The 15,041-nt window shown below is 46.4% G+C and overlaps 5 protein-coding genes across 5 annotated transcripts; 3 read left to right on the plus strand and 2 right to left on the minus strand.

Annotated features, from left to right (window-relative positions):
* Nucleotides 1–768: 768 nt before the first annotated feature.
* On the minus strand, nucleotides 769–1,862 carry GLAREA_10375 (S-adenosyl-L-methionine-dependent methyltransferase; the record flags this gene model as incomplete). The annotated part of the gene is made up of 2 exons (XM_008080425.1): nucleotides 769–1,548; nucleotides 1,611–1,862. 2 exons carry the CDS (start codon nucleotides 1,860–1,862, stop codon nucleotides 769–771), a joined length of 1,032 nt encoding a protein of 343 aa, XP_008078616.1.
* Nucleotides 1,863–2,275: 413 nt separating this feature from the next.
* Nucleotides 2,276–2,854, plus strand: GLAREA_10376 (Ribosomal proteins S24e, L23 and L15e; the record flags this gene model as incomplete). Its single annotated transcript, XM_008080426.1, has 3 exons — nucleotides 2,276–2,358; nucleotides 2,462–2,709; nucleotides 2,775–2,854. The coding sequence occupies 3 exons, from the start codon at nucleotides 2,276–2,278 to the stop codon at nucleotides 2,852–2,854; spliced, it is 411 nt and encodes a 136-aa protein (XP_008078617.1).
* A 2,346-nt stretch (nucleotides 2,855–5,200) lies between these two features.
* GLAREA_10377 (uncharacterized protein) lies at nucleotides 5,201–7,516 on the plus strand (the record flags this gene model as incomplete). Its single annotated transcript, XM_008080427.1, has 1 exon — nucleotides 5,201–7,516. The coding sequence occupies one exon, from the start codon at nucleotides 5,201–5,203 to the stop codon at nucleotides 7,514–7,516; it is 2,316 nt and encodes a 771-aa protein (XP_008078618.1).
* Nucleotides 7,517–7,874: 358 nt separating this feature from the next.
* On the minus strand, nucleotides 7,875–9,345 carry GLAREA_10378 (Cyclophilin-like protein; the record flags this gene model as incomplete). The annotated part of the gene is made up of 3 exons (XM_008080428.1): nucleotides 7,875–8,440; nucleotides 8,487–9,187; nucleotides 9,266–9,345. 3 exons carry the CDS (start codon nucleotides 9,343–9,345, stop codon nucleotides 7,875–7,877), a joined length of 1,347 nt encoding a protein of 448 aa, XP_008078619.1.
* Nucleotides 9,346–12,652: 3,307 nt separating this feature from the next.
* Nucleotides 12,653–14,138, plus strand: GLAREA_10379 (Zn2/Cys6 DNA-binding protein; the record flags this gene model as incomplete). The annotated part of the gene is made up of 3 exons (XM_008080429.1): nucleotides 12,653–12,871; nucleotides 12,922–13,029; nucleotides 13,086–14,138. 3 exons carry the CDS (start codon nucleotides 12,653–12,655, stop codon nucleotides 14,136–14,138), a joined length of 1,380 nt encoding a protein of 459 aa, XP_008078620.1.
* Between the last annotated feature and the right edge of the window lie 903 nt (nucleotides 14,139–15,041).

The raw sequence follows: 15,041 nt of genomic DNA on the forward strand, positions 1-15,041 counted from the left end.
ACGATTGAGTATCATGGATGTTGATAGGGCAGTGCCACTTAATGTGTCATCTGCGAGCTTCATTGAATGGCCATCTAGCCTCGTGCTTTTACGCTTTTAAAAGAACTGCTTAAGGCTTGTACTTGCATTATTTGAGAGGTACTAAGCTTCTGATTAGAAAAAGGTATTTGGGAAGGCCTGCGATGCAGAAATAGATGGAAAACTTACATGATCAGTTGGATAACGTATTTCAAAACAGGGGGATTTGAGTATGGCTGTTGGGGATGGTTTCAGTTCTTTTGGGTTCGAATGAGCAGAGACTGAGGGCTGATCATGGCGTTTAGGATGGTGCTAACGCTCGCAGCATTCTTATCGACGGGTCATAGATTCTATTATAGAATCCATCGATTCGAAGGGCTGGTTGCTATTAAATGATGACGCTCAGTGTTGATGGGTGGATGCGATTGGCGACTGAGAAATTCCATGGCTGAAACTTTGGTCCTCTGCATGATGTTTTTCTTTTATGATCGAAATCTTGACATTTCAACTCTGCCGCGCTAGCAACCACTACACACGTAAAGCGAGGATATATATCGTTAAACTTAGGTCGGCAATGGATGAAAGCAATGCTTTCCGAAACTGTTGATAGTCCACGAGTGAATTGTCAATTTCTGGTGGTCTCAAATGAATTTCCTCCGAAATTGTGAAGTTCGATTGTGCCCTGTTGTCGGAGTGAAGTCGAACGATGGATATGATAAGTTGGCGAGCAGGCTACTGCATTCGACATATTCAACCTTTCCGGATATCCAGAATCTTGATAGGCACATGATCCTCGTAGAAGGGACCTTGCTGTGATCCGGTCTCGATCATCGGAAAGTCAATTTCATCAATCAAGAATTCCCAAACAGCGCATTTGTCTAAGAATTTCCGGAATGTTTCTTCGTTTCGAATTGTAGCGGCAATGATGATTCTGACATTTGGATATAATTCGAAGACGTTATCGAAGGTTGATAGTAGCGGTGGAATGCCAGTCTCATAGTAAGTTAAATCGGCACCAATAACAAGATCAACTTTGCGTCCGCCATTCCATTCTGGTTCTTCTCCACCCATGAGAGGATATCCCCATTTGAGCTCTTTGCCATCAATCTTGGAGGTCGTATGCAAATCATTGAGGTAAATACTTGTTTGCAGTCCTTCTACAACTTCTCCTGATCCATCGGTAGCAAGAACATAACTAGCCTTTAAATGTTTGGCGCAGAGCATAGACAAGTAGCCAGTTCCAGCTCCAAGTTCAAGAACTGATTTTCCTTCCACAAGATTAGGAGCGTTCTTGATTAGATAGTTTCCAAAATGTAGTGCTGCTTCCCAAGTTCGTAGTCCAGTAGTTCCGGAAGCAGCAAGAACATTTCTTGCCTCTCGTAGTGTTATTGTAGGCGATTTGGCTGCATCCTCAGCTAATAGTGAGAGACTATAGGTTACATATGACTCTTCTTGGGCTGAAGCAAGATCTGATGGAATGGAGGAGGATATAAGTAAAGATAGTGCTTCGAATAGATCATCATTCAACTCCTGCAATATCCGTCAGTTGTGTAACCTAGCAGTCGCAACCACGTGTATGGTCGGAATCGAACCTCCTCATCCCAGTTCTGAATACTTTCTTCAATTCTTTTCACAAACTCTTTTAAAACACGAAATTGGTATCCTTTGGGCGGAGGGTGTTGAATGGCTTCTTCTTGAAATAATCTCGAAAATATGGACTTCTGGAAGACTGAGTTGCGGAGGTATTCCCCGTCCGGATAGTCGAGCTTGAGTTGAAGTTGAAGATATTGATGGCAGAATCGGTCGAGAACACGATTTGAGGTAGTTGATGGGTTCTCATCCATTATATTTGAAAGTAGCAGCTTCGATAATGAATCATGTTTCTGTTATAAGAATGAAGGTTTGAAGTCTGGCATGCTCGAGCTAAGGTACTCCCTTAATAAGGACCTCGGGACGAAAAGCCAAGCGACTCGAAAACCGGCCCGATCTGGGAGACCGGCGCCGAGAACAGCTGCTCGAAGTGGGGCGCATTGCTCCTTCAATTAGGGCTTACACCCTGATCGCACCGAAAATTTTGTCCCGCTACTCGCTTAGTCATATCATCATCTAGCGCATTTTCATTGGCAAAGGCAACTTTCGCGCACCTCCACTAAGACGACAACGACCACGATATCGAATTCTATCGACGCCCAGCAACACCGACTCTGTCTTTACATCAAAGACAGAACATCGGATCGATCGTCCAAATACCGTAAACATGGCGGACCGTGAGCAACCCGTCACGCTGAGAACTCGCAAGTTCATCCGCAACCCTCTCCTCGGCCGCAAGCAGATGGTCATGTAAGTTTGCCCAGCATTCTTTCCATCTACGAATACATCTACGCGCCAGATCATCAGATCATCAGATCAAAATATGGGATACATCTCTAATAATCATCAACAGTGACATCCTCCACCCAAGCCGCGCCAACATCTCCAAAGATGAGCTCCGTCAGAAACTCGCCGAGATGTACAAGGCCAGCAAGGACCAGGTCAACGTCTTCGGTCTTCGCACACAGTACGGTGGGGGAAAGACAACTGGATTCGCATTGGTCTACGATTCGCCCGAGGCATTGAAGAAGTTCGAGCCACACTACAGATTGGTTCGTGTTGGATTTGCGAACAAGATTGAGAAGGCCAGCAGACAACAACGTATGTGGAAACCCGCGAGAGAGATTGCGATAGGTATTTCTGGATGCATGCTGACCGATATACAGGTAAGCAACGTAAGAACAGACAAAAGACGCTCCGGGGAACGGCCAAGGTCAAGGGTGCCAAGAAGAAGAAGGAGTCATAGAGGACTCGATTATACTTGTGTTGGCTGGAGATGGAGGCAATTGGTGTTGCGGGATGGGCTTTGTCTTTGTATGCATGCATTGGCTCTCCTTATGGTTTTTCCAGGGTTCATATTGGAGCATGATGGTATGAACATCACAATGAAAACTTTGGGGCTACACAATACAACAAACTGCTTTTACGAGGATTCGATGTGCCGACAGATGTTTTTGCGCAGGATGTGAAGGTATCGCTTCGGATTTGATCGATTCTGGGACGTATCATCTCCAAGTGGCGAATGCTTGACTGAAATTCGACGACGGGCGCTACTTTTCTCGAGTTGCTAGAGGTTATATTTCCCTATGTTACGATTCGCGGAATGGGGTACGCGCGCAAGCTATCGATCGAAAAAGGCTGCCTGTCGGCTTCCTCTGTCAATCTCGTTTTCTCGGGTCTTTCTCCTCTGGTTCTTAAATCTTTTCCTTTTATCAGCCCTACGAGTCGTGCTCTTCCGGTTGTGTTGCAGACAGGTGAAGTTACTAAAGCTAACTACTGAATTGATGGTTGTTTCCTGTTTACATGATTTGATACTTCGATGGCAGCTCATGACGCACGAGTACCTTTTCGGAGGCTGTGTGCTTTAGGTAAATTACGTTTGAAAAGGCTTGTACCAGGCGGTATTGTCTTCTTCCTCTGCTAACATTTTCTTGCGCCAGTCAGTTCGATCACCAATTTCTGCATCAAAACGCACAGCGCAACCTACCATGGGTGTTCATGAACAAAAGGCCCGAAACCCCTCATATCACAGCACTCACCCTACGCAATAAATCAGTATCATGGAGTCTGCATGTATGCACTTGATGTTCGTGGCACAGTCGATAAAAAGCGGTGTCCAGCCACTATGCATCTGCAATATGCCCATCGCCATCTGTAGGTCATATATTCCGACGAAAACTCGATTTCAGAAACAACCCATTTGTCCCAAACAACTTTCCCGACCCTCCATGTTTTGACAGTCTTCACAGGATCGGCGGATGCATCTGATGTATGGATGCGCATAGCGACACTCCCGGTCAGCCTTAAATTCTGCTCCTGCATCAATGGTGTTTCGGCTACCCGATCCTTTGATCCTACTGACCTGCAACCTTCGAAGCGGCCTTCTTTCCTTGACGGAGAAACTGGAAAATGCTCATACAGGTATGGAGATCTACGGTTTAGTGCGAGGAAGCGACAATGTTTTGATTTGCGGATGTCAGGTGCGTGGTGATCGTTATGTGCGGTTAATCCAAAGTTTATATCATTTCGATTGCAAAGCTTGAAATCGAGCTGCGTACGAATGTTTGCATTTTAGAAGTAACTTTGAATTAAAGTTACATTTAATTCTTGGATACTTGGGGCAAATGCATCGACCGAATCGTACCTACGTAGGAGACAAGTTTAGTCCAAGTCGGGAAATTTATAGATCACAAGCAAGACCCGGAGCCAATATGCTTGGTCATAACAACAGAATATAACGGCAACTAAAATATCGTCTCGAGCAATACAAGCATTTGAACTTTCGTGGATGCGAACCGTCATTGGATCCAAGCTGTGCAACGGATGCGATGCTGTCAGTTCTGTCCAAACTTGTAGCCATACAGCTTTTCAGGACAACATGAAGTCCGATCTCAGTCTACTATTAAATGAATGATACTTCGAATCCTTATCTCAACCATTTGTACACGTTGAAAAGGCTCTGCTCAAGTATACGATGCCTTGAACAATCACAATTCAGTATGTACAACCTCCAGATCCGATGCATGCTGACCTTAAGCGAGCAATCTCGAGTCTCTCTAACGCTGAATGGTTCAGGGACATCACCCTTCTATTGCGCCTCCAACACTGACCGATTCAAAACATTCGCTTCCACCAAACACTCATACGACTCTGTAACTACGTGTGTCGCCGCTAAGTGCAAGAGCCTGGATATACAGCGATAGAAGTGTGATTGCATACATATGGCTGCTTATTCTCCCTACCGAGGTTCCAAGAACAGCAGAAAACTTTTACGTTTCTCCCTATACCAACAGGAACGTGACTCCTTTCAGTTACAAACCTGGTTATGATGGAAGGCGAGCTATGAAGGGATAACCCCCTCGTCACAAACATGGAGAATACCCATATCGCTCTCGTAGAATGTTTAATCTTGGCAAGTTTCATTACCATAAGTGCTCTTCGTCTTCTGTACATATATCCTTTGTTTTGCAAAGGAAGTTTGATTTCTCCTCATCCCCACCAGCCTTTTCTTTCTTGCTAATTGCTATCTTTTTAATTTACAACCACCTTCATTTATCTTCACTTCTTAACGTACTGGTTACGGCATTTAATAATGGCTCCTCTTTCTTATGTGGCCCTAGTTGGCCTTTTATGTTCTACTTCTGTATCTGCAAAGCCTGTTCAACTTTTTGGAAGAAATTACAACCCTCCGGCAGTATATGGGGAAGCAGCGACTACAGAAAGCAGCAGTTCAACTACTTCTGCAACTGCTTATGAAAGGGCCTCCACCGCCAGCGAGTCTTCGGCGGTTTATACAAGCCCATCCGCTTCGGGCGAAAGCGCATCATCTGTTTACTCTAGTTCTTCGACACAATCAGAATCTTCGACCAGCGTTAGCTCTTCAGCCGACAGCACCTCCTCGAATTCGGAGACCTCAGCAGAGACTGCGACTTTGACAGCTCAATGGACGCCACCGGAAGGAACACCATGTGCCTGTCCAGTAGCCGAGTCCACATCCACTACGGAACAATCAAGTTCAAGCTCAAGCTTTGCCTATCTACTCAGGGCTCGTATGGCACCTTATTACGAAGCGGTGTCCTCAGAAACAAAAATTGAAGCGGCAAGTTCAAGCGCGGAGTCATCTAATGTATATTCAACCTCCACTGCATCTTCGAGCAGTGAAAGCGTACCTCAAAATACGACAACTTCTTCAGAGGCCTCTTCATCGACGCTCTCTTCCCTTTCTCCATCAGCGACCGGTGCTCTCGAGTGCATTTGTGGTTTAGATGGAAAACCTGTCTCGGTTTCAGGTGCAATCTACAAGCCGCAAGCAACTTACGCAGTTAATACTGGCGAGTCTATGATCGCTTCTGCGACGAAAACACAAACACAAGAAATGATGATAATGGTCACGGAAACTCCCATCGTTCCGGGCTCACCAATCATTGAGCCAGTTCCAACTACACCGGCTGTTCCAATCTATACAACCCCAGGAAGCCCAGTGTACAACGAATTGACTCCTGTATTGCAGAACCCCCCACCGACCTTAAAGCCAGAAACTCCAGTCACGCCGCCTGTAGCTGGAATTCCAGAAAAGGAATGTCCTATTAATGAGCCAGTCACCATCACAAAGATGGAAAGTGTTTATTATACAATGACCATGACCGTCATGGAGACTCCCAAAGAACAGACAGTTCCGATCTTGAAGACGGAATCTATCTCGATACCAGACATTGCCAGTAAGGTCGAGACTACTTCTGAGATTGAAGTTCCTGGTGGGGTTTACGTACCTGCTACATCTAGTGAGAAGGAGACACCATCGACTACCGAGGTCAATACCGCTGTATCTAGCACCACTGAGATTGCATCTTATGCCCAAACTGCTGCTTCAACAGAAGTTAACACTGCTGCAACAACCGAGAGCCTTTCTTCCACCGAAAGCATTACAACAGAAAGTAAGACTGAACTAAGCACAAGCGAAGCAGTATCTTACACAGCAAGTTCAGCCGAAAGTACGACAACTGCAGAGAGCTACACTCCCCCGGGAATGGTCCATGAGACTGCGAAATCCACTGAAGTTAAATCTGAGTCTACATCGACGACTTCTGAAGAGGTGAAAACTCATGAAATGGCCAAACCAACTGAAATGGCACATGAAAAACCATCTGCTGAGTCCACAACAACCTCTGCCGAAAGCACAACCACAGCTGAGAGCTATACTCCTCCAGCAATGGCTCACGAGACTGCGACATCAACTGAATCTACCTCAACAACATCCGAGGAAGTGAAAACTCATGAAATGGCAAAGCCAACAACAATGGCCCATGAAATGCCACCTTCTGAGCACGCAATGACCACGGAAGTTAAGATGGTTCATGAGACTTCAGCATCCGCGTCAAGTTCTACCGAATCCACCTCCGAAGCAGCGAAAACTCATGAAATGGCAAAGCCTACTACGATGGTCCATGAGGCACCACCAGCACATGAAACCAAACCAGCGGAATATACACCACCACCGCCCGCGCATAGCACAACTTCAGAGGCGCCAAAGGCTGAGGAGACTAAACCAGCAGAGCATGAGAAACCTGCGGAATATACACCACCAGCAGAAAAACCATATGAGCCTAAACCAGAAGAAAAGCCATACGAGCCCAAACCAGCGGAATACACTCCACCAGCAGAAAAACCATATGAGAAACCAGCAGCTTACACACCACCACCCGCTCACACCACAACCCCCGAAGCGCCAAAAGCAGAGGAAACAAAACCAGCGGGATGGACGCCTCCTGTTCACGAGAAACCACCAATGGCGGAGAAGGAGGAAGAAGTAAAGCCGGAGAAGGAAGAGATGAAGCCAGAGCATGAAAAACCGAAACCCGTGGAAGAAAAGCCGGAACATGAGAAACCTGTTGAGTGGAAGGGGTACTGAACTAGAGTTTGGGAGGGGGGTGTTTTGTTTTTGAATGAGTGAGATGAGTAGCTATAGGGTTAGATTTGAGATGGCGTTGGCTGGTGAGTAGAAATTAGAAGGGAGTTTGGAGTTGAGATGGAGTTTGGGGTGAGGTATACTGGATTGTATCTTTTGTGGTAGGGTGTTAGGGTGGTGTTTATATTAAGATTGGGAATGATTACATTTTTGATATTTGCAGAAGTGAAAAGCTGGTTCGTGATGGTGGTAAGATTTACTGAATATTAGGACCTACAACACTTCATTTTTAAGGAAAGAGAAGGACCTGAATTAGAGCAAGAAATCGTACAGCATAGGTACTGATACAAGTGATATTAATTCATCTACCTCTATACCCATCACCCCTTCTCCTATCACGATCCCTATCATCATAACGATCTCTCCCATCTCTATCCCGTCCCCCGCCTCTCCTCTCCCCATCATCGTGATACCTCCTCTCCTGCTGCGGACTCCGGCTCCGACTCCTCTCCCTCCTCTCCGAATCATATTTCCCCTCCCTCTCATGCCTCCTCCGCATCTCCTCCTCATCATACACCATTCCATATCGATCCCTACGACTGCCACCACCATACTCCGCAGCTTTGTACTGGCGTTTCTTCTCCAATCCGCTGACACCACCGAATCCACCACCGCCTTGGCGACGTTTGGAATTCGTGGCTGTCCGCCAGGAATCAGAGAGTTTGGAGACGGATTGCGAGAAGTCGACGTGGATGCGGTGGTCGTCGATGAGGACGCCTTGCATTTTGAAGTAGGCTTGTTCGCAAGAGGCTTGGTCTTCGTATTCGATGAAGGAGTATTGGAGACTGTCGCCGGTCCGTTTGTCGCGGATTACTTCGCAGGATAGGATTTTGCCAAATCGACTGAATATGAGTTCAAGATCCTCGTCTGTGAATGTCAGTAAAGTGCGTTACGGGAGAATGGGTGTTATTACCAGTTGTAACAGGGTTTAATTTGCATACAAAAAGAACGTTCTCGGGGGGTTTCACTTCCGCAAACGGAAGGTCTCCAACCATTTCGAGGGTCAGCGCTTGAGCCCTTGCTTCACGTTCTCGCCGTTGCTTCTCAATTGCTGCCACATCATTCTCCTCCTCCAGGTTATCGTCCTCGCCAATGCGAACAGTAGCAAGTTGCGCTTTGGTTGGAAGAGGGCTCTCAGGTGGTTCAACCAGTCCTGGAGGATCATCGTATGGATCATCGAGAACGACTGTGTGCTTAATCCGTACGTCTACGAGAGGTCGGCCTCTCTCATCGCAGAATGCTTCGTTGATTTTCTCGAGCGCATCAAATCCTTCAACCACCTTGCCAAAGATTGCAGCCTTGCCGTCGAGAAAGTCCAAATTATCGCCCAGTGTAATGATGAATTGACTGCCCGCCAGTCGTTCATCTGGATCTCTTTGTGATTGAACTGTAGCCATACTAACAGTCCCTCGTTCGGCATGCTTCAATTTGGGATGTATCTCGGCTGGGAAAGTCCTCTTCGCATTTCCACCGATATGCCCCCATATCGATGTTCCTCCGTCGCTGTCTTTCGAGTCCGGACCGACAGGATCGCCTGTTTGGAAGGAAAAGTCCTTTTGTACGTTGTAGACTGGGGAGAAATTGTAGTATTTGATTTTGCAGAGCTTCAGGAAGCTAGATCATCGCGGAAGTCTTAGTATCTATGTCTTCAGTTATTTAACAAGCAGAAAAGAGTGTCAGGTGTTCACTCACTTTTCACATAGCTTGGGAGCATAGTCAACCAAGAGGTCGATGACAATGTCGCCTGCCGAGGTTTCGAGGAGGACGCTCATCTTAGCGTAGAAACTCAACAATCTAAGTATGTTACGAGTGCGCAAATGTCGTCCGAGTCACACAAGTCAATGTTCTTATTGCGGTCGCATGAAGCGATCTTGAACTGAACCCCTGCTCACACTGCGATGTACAAGAAATGTCGCTACCGCGCTTGTCGGCTAAATGCCGGTCAATCCTAAGCGACCTGCGACCAAGCCTAAGCGACACCATTCATCTCGTCCAGAATCCAGCCTGCTTCTCCTTCACTTCCTACACCGACAACTTATTTTTTCTTCACATGCATACAATTTGCCCTTCAAATCCCGGATATTAATTGCTCTGTATCAAAGACTTTTATATACAACAGAAAGCACCTCAGATCCAGCTTTACTTATCCCCAAGAAGTTCCCCAGTCGACTGTGATCCGCCTCCACCAGCCACGTGCAGCTTCTTTTAGCTGGAACATCAAAACACGCCCCCACGATGGATCTGGAATCCAGCCCGCCGCCATGGGCCAGAGATCCATGAGCTGATCTCCCGTGCTAGATGGGCGTTATTTCTGCAGCGTGGGCGCCCCCTCAGACGCTGTTGGGATACGCCATTTGAGAACTTGAAGCAACACCAACAGGGTCACCTTCCGTATCAGCCTTCCGGGTTCCTGAATCCAAGGAATATATATTCATTGATCCTACAGCCACCTAGATGGCCATCGACGGTACATTTGACGCTGTCCTACCGCGACCGTATCCCCGAAGAAACTCTTCATTCACAGCATTCGTCGTCCAACTGAAGTCTTTGATTGTATACCGGCAACCGCGGTTACCTGGATATTTCGGTATGCAACACCGGAATCAGAAGCCGTTACTCGAGAGGGAGCAGACGATGTTGTTCGTCCTAGCTTCGGTACTTGAAACCTATGTCGAAAACAGAAACCGGGTTTATGGAAGACTCTCCGGCCTCCGCCCAGCCAGTTAATTTCTTTATGTTGTTTTGCCCTATGCCACTTTTGGTCTGCGCCAACGGATAGCAGCATGACATGAGAATGGGGCACCCACAGCCTTTCATCAACCCAGCTGCCGCTGCACAAGCTAACCACCGTTGATACCTGGTGGCACACATAATCGTTGTGAAATTTCATAACTCGAACCATAATCCATGTCACAGGGTCAAATCTTGGGAATGGGAACGTTGATTCCGGTTCTCCAGATTGCATGCAGGCGTCTTGTACTTCTGAAGAGAGGCTTTGGGGGTCCGCTGGATGAGAATTGCTGCCAGAAAACCAGATCACTGAAGAACATTTGGATCGCCACCGCATTCTGGTGGGCCGAAAAAGCCGCCGCTCATCGTGTGCTACCAATTGGAACACCTTCAGAAGACATGTCCTACATTTGGCAACCTGATTCTTGTTAGCCTTAGATGGCTCGTATTCAGACCTGATCAACACATCTTCCAGCAGGCGAAGCGTCAACCACTTAACCACAATGGAATTTCCATTCCAGTTTCTTTTGTTGTAGGCGCTTCCATGCTCACCAGCTCTTTGTTTCTCATTGAAATTGCAAATGCTTTTATAGCTCCCGTTATAAGATTGTTCTATCGCATATATTCGACAGAGACATTAAACCTTTTCTCATCAAGGCTTGTCCGAATGCCATGCAGTATAACCAAGCCAAGCATCTCGTACAACGAATGTTTGAAAGATTGAAATTTCTGCCTCTATCGTTCATTCAGGCTAGAATGTTCTTTCCAAGAAAATCAACATTTCTACGTACTACATTCCTGCCAGTGTTCTTGAAAGCTCCATAGGACTTTCTTTGGGGTACAGGTACCATTTGTATGCCGGCATGTGTTAACGTTCGATTGTCATGCAATTTCGTAGTACCTGGCCGGTTACTCATGAACTCTGTACCACAGCAATGACCGTTTGCGTTTTAGCACCATCAAGATTCCGACAATATTCACGAATGATAGTAAAGCAAGATGAACTCTTATCTCAAAAAGCTTCCGCTGGGCAGATGATTTCACATACACAGGGCTGGTACCACGGTGGTCAAGTGTTCCTAGCAAACAAAGAGTACATATGTATCACCGAAGCGAGAGGCTGAGAATTTTCGCTCAGTCAGTCTGGTTTGCTTGAAGCGGTGCAGCTTATCCTATCAACGAGTGTTTGAAGCTAGTCGCCTTCATCTACTCAACCATCACGGGCATTTGGCTTTTTGTTTGCATGACTTCATTGATCAGCAGACGACGTAAAAGTTCTTCCTATAGAATATGCCATCGCTATATATTTTAGCACAATCTACAACATTTGCATGGCATTTCCAGCATTGAAATTCTGAGGCCTGCAAGTAAAGCCGCGTTTCTTCCAGTGTTGCAAGTATTACAGGCTCTTGACAGAATCCCTTTACCGTTACACGGGCACCGTTTAGAACTGTGGGCCAGAATCTCATCAATTGTTTGCTAACCTCCAATCAGTCTGTCATATCACCAAACTTGCTGTAAGTAGTTCGTTAGGAAGTATCTTTTCGAGCGATTTGTTCTGTCATTTTTAGAGAAACTTCCAACGGCCGTAGCATGCCAACCTATTCCTTATCGATCAGCTCCTAGTTCTGAGATGATGTCTTCAGAGGTCTCACCCCACGCCGATAGTCAAGCCAATAGCCATACACGTCCAGTACCTCTTTGTCTCTTGCATCTGTTGTTCAACCAAGATGCCTTCCTCTACCAAAAGCTTACAACTGAATACATCGCATCAGCAACTTGAGCAATCTCAATACGTGAGAGCTTGCCCTAAATTACTAGAGGCTTCGAGGAACATTAGTTTCAACGCCCTGGCTGCGTTTGCAGGCCGTCTTAACGTGGCACAACATCTCTGAATATGATCAAGGAGAGGTTGATGCGGGGAAAAGGGTCTCTGCACCTCTATGCAGCTATCCGTGTTACACAGTATAGGATAGAGATTCTTCTGCCTCATAAGTTTGAGTGAACGAATATTTTCGACGCTAACCATTTAAGATCTAGTTCTTCTCATATTTCATAATTTGATAGCATTACTTGTCTTCAAATCAGAGCTGGTCAACAAACATGGAAGTCTCGCCGTGGTACGCGATATAACAGGGCTGCCTTCCTTGACACCCCCGTACAATCGTCGATGTCGTCTCTTTACTTCTCGAAATCATTCCCCAGCCTTTGCTGCCCTTACATACACTCGTTGGCTCATCGAGATCACATCTCCCGAATTCATTGTTTCCGCCTAAGCTAAGCTGTATCTTATCCAAAGTAAGCATATAATCTACTACAGATAATACTATATCTAACAATAGACGCTAGATGGTTGCTACCCGACCACCATTTTATGCGGACGAGGAGGAGCCATCGTTTCGCAGATACAACAGCCGTGGCCAGGGTTATTCTTTGAGTCACGACAGAGAGATGCCTTCAGCTCCCTATAGTGGCCGTGATCTACTATCGAACCATGATTCTCGAGGCGGAAACCATGCTCCGGAATCCGATAACAACTCTAGACCTAGGAGCAGGATTCCTGTTGCCGTAAGATCTGCAAGTATTTCTTCCGCGTGCGCAGAGTCTAACAACCACAGTGTGGACGATGTCGAAAGCGAAAGATCCGATGCAGTGGTGACTTAGGTACTGGTCTTCCTTGTACCAATTGTAAAGGTGCTGGCAATGAACAATGCCAATTCTTGAGAGTATGTGAATTTCTCTAGACTAAACCCTTTATTCTTATAGTAACTTACAAATCCAGGTTCAATCGGATGTGGTGTCAATGAAGCATGAAAATGCTGACTTCAGTCACTTTGAACATAATCCAGCCCGGGTACACTGCCGTACGACTACATTTGGACCACATTCATACATTCCCCCAGGCGGACCGGTTCCAGAGGCATATTATCCACGGAGTAGTTCGATGAGCAGTTACGTTGTTCCTCAGAGCAGGTATTACACTCTTGGTTCGTTCAGCGAATACCCCGAGGAGAATGTGAATGTTGATTATGGTGTTCAAAATCCGAGTTACTCACTGCTTGGAAATGAGCAATTCATACCACCAACATATCCTTCTTCCAGTCGAGGCTGGACACCAGCTCCACAAGCAGCAAAGGCCACACCTATGTATTTGGAGCAGGACCCAGGTTACGGCGGACAAGTGTCATACAACAGCGCATATCAACTCCGGCCAACTATCAGCCCTGAGCCCAAGAGTGCCGTCCATGCTACAAGTATTCCTATTGCCGTTACTGGTAACTCTTTACCACCACTACCTCCTAGTGGGACCGATCGGGTACTGCCATATCCTGCGGGCCGTACCGCACTTCCCACCCAAGTTGGATCGTACATTCGTTCGGTAACAGTTGCTCCAGCCGGCTATCATTCGTACGGTGGGACACTGAGCAGCTCAAAGTCCACTGTTCATAGTGCTATTCCTGGCACTGCCTCGCTTGCTGCAGATCCGTACCCGTACTCCAGCAGCAGTCCGGAATCTCTGGCATCTTCGGCACAGACAGTGTATAGCACACAACAGCTTTCTCAACAGCAAGCCGATTTGTATGCGTCCAGCAGTGAAAGCCTTTATCACGTGAATGAAACTTCTGAATCAGCTTACGGGACAAGCAGCGAGAAAAGAGAGTCCCACAATCAGGATTCTCTGTCACCGGAAGAAACGATCGCTAGCTTGTCGGACCGTAGGCAATATGTACCATTCAACGCGGGCGCCACTTATCCACCATCATCTGTTGGTATTTATTCGCATGCTACAACTAACATCGCTACAGCTCGTACTCTCGGAGTCTCCCAGCCCTGAAGTTTGACAATCACTGAAGGCGGCATTTCATCTCACATTACTCTACACCCGATCCAGCGTTACTCGAAAATTTTCATCAAACATCATTAGCACAGTTTCAGACGGCCAAGCATCATCATACTTCTTACATTCTTTTCAAAAAGTGCTGTTCAATTCTCATGTCTCATTCAATACACGATCATTCAACATAACATAACATTTCTAGCACGTACAACTCGGAAAACAGAACGGGGACAACTCAGAAAAGGGATACCGGAAATGGTGTTGAGACTTCGGCGTTTTTGTATCTTCTTCCCTTTCCTTTGTAGAGATGGTTTAAGTGTGTATCTTACATCTATACGAGCACTCTTTTTCGCTCACTTCATCGCGAGATGATTATTTATTTTATATTCTTTACTTCCGGTCTAGGAAGGAGGCGCTTTAATGGGGAGACATAAAGGTTTCAGATCTGGTGTTAGCATACAGGATGGCGGTGGGTGGCGGCGGGTCTAGGTGTTTGGGGGAGCTGAGGCCGTTTGATTGGGATTACCGGTGTTGGCTGTGGCGGTTCGGTGGTAGGTGTTGGTTTGGGGAGTATGGTGGTGATAGATACCTCTTGTGTGATTATGACCCGATTTTGCGGTGTCTGGACGGAGATGGTTCTCTTTGTTTTGGTAGATTTGGTGTGGGTTGCTTGATTTAAAATATTTTTTAGGTCAGTCACTGTGAATTTAAGGAGATTTGCAGATGTTAATTTGTGTTTGGTTCATTTGAGCTTTGATGATGATCTCATTTTTGCTTTTGATGTCTCTGACGGGAAGTCGGTGTCGTTCACAGAGAGCTGAGTCTTTGATCGACTCGGGTCTGGTGTTTGAGCTTCGCCTCGGTCTTGTGTGACACAACACTCCAACCAACAACTGGTAC

Source organism: Glarea lozoyensis (assembly GCF_000409485.1).
Source record: "Glarea lozoyensis ATCC 20868 chromosome Unknown GLAREA13, whole genome shotgun sequence".
Classification (NCBI taxonomy): Eukaryota; Fungi; Ascomycota; class Leotiomycetes; order Helotiales; family Helotiaceae; genus Glarea; species Glarea lozoyensis.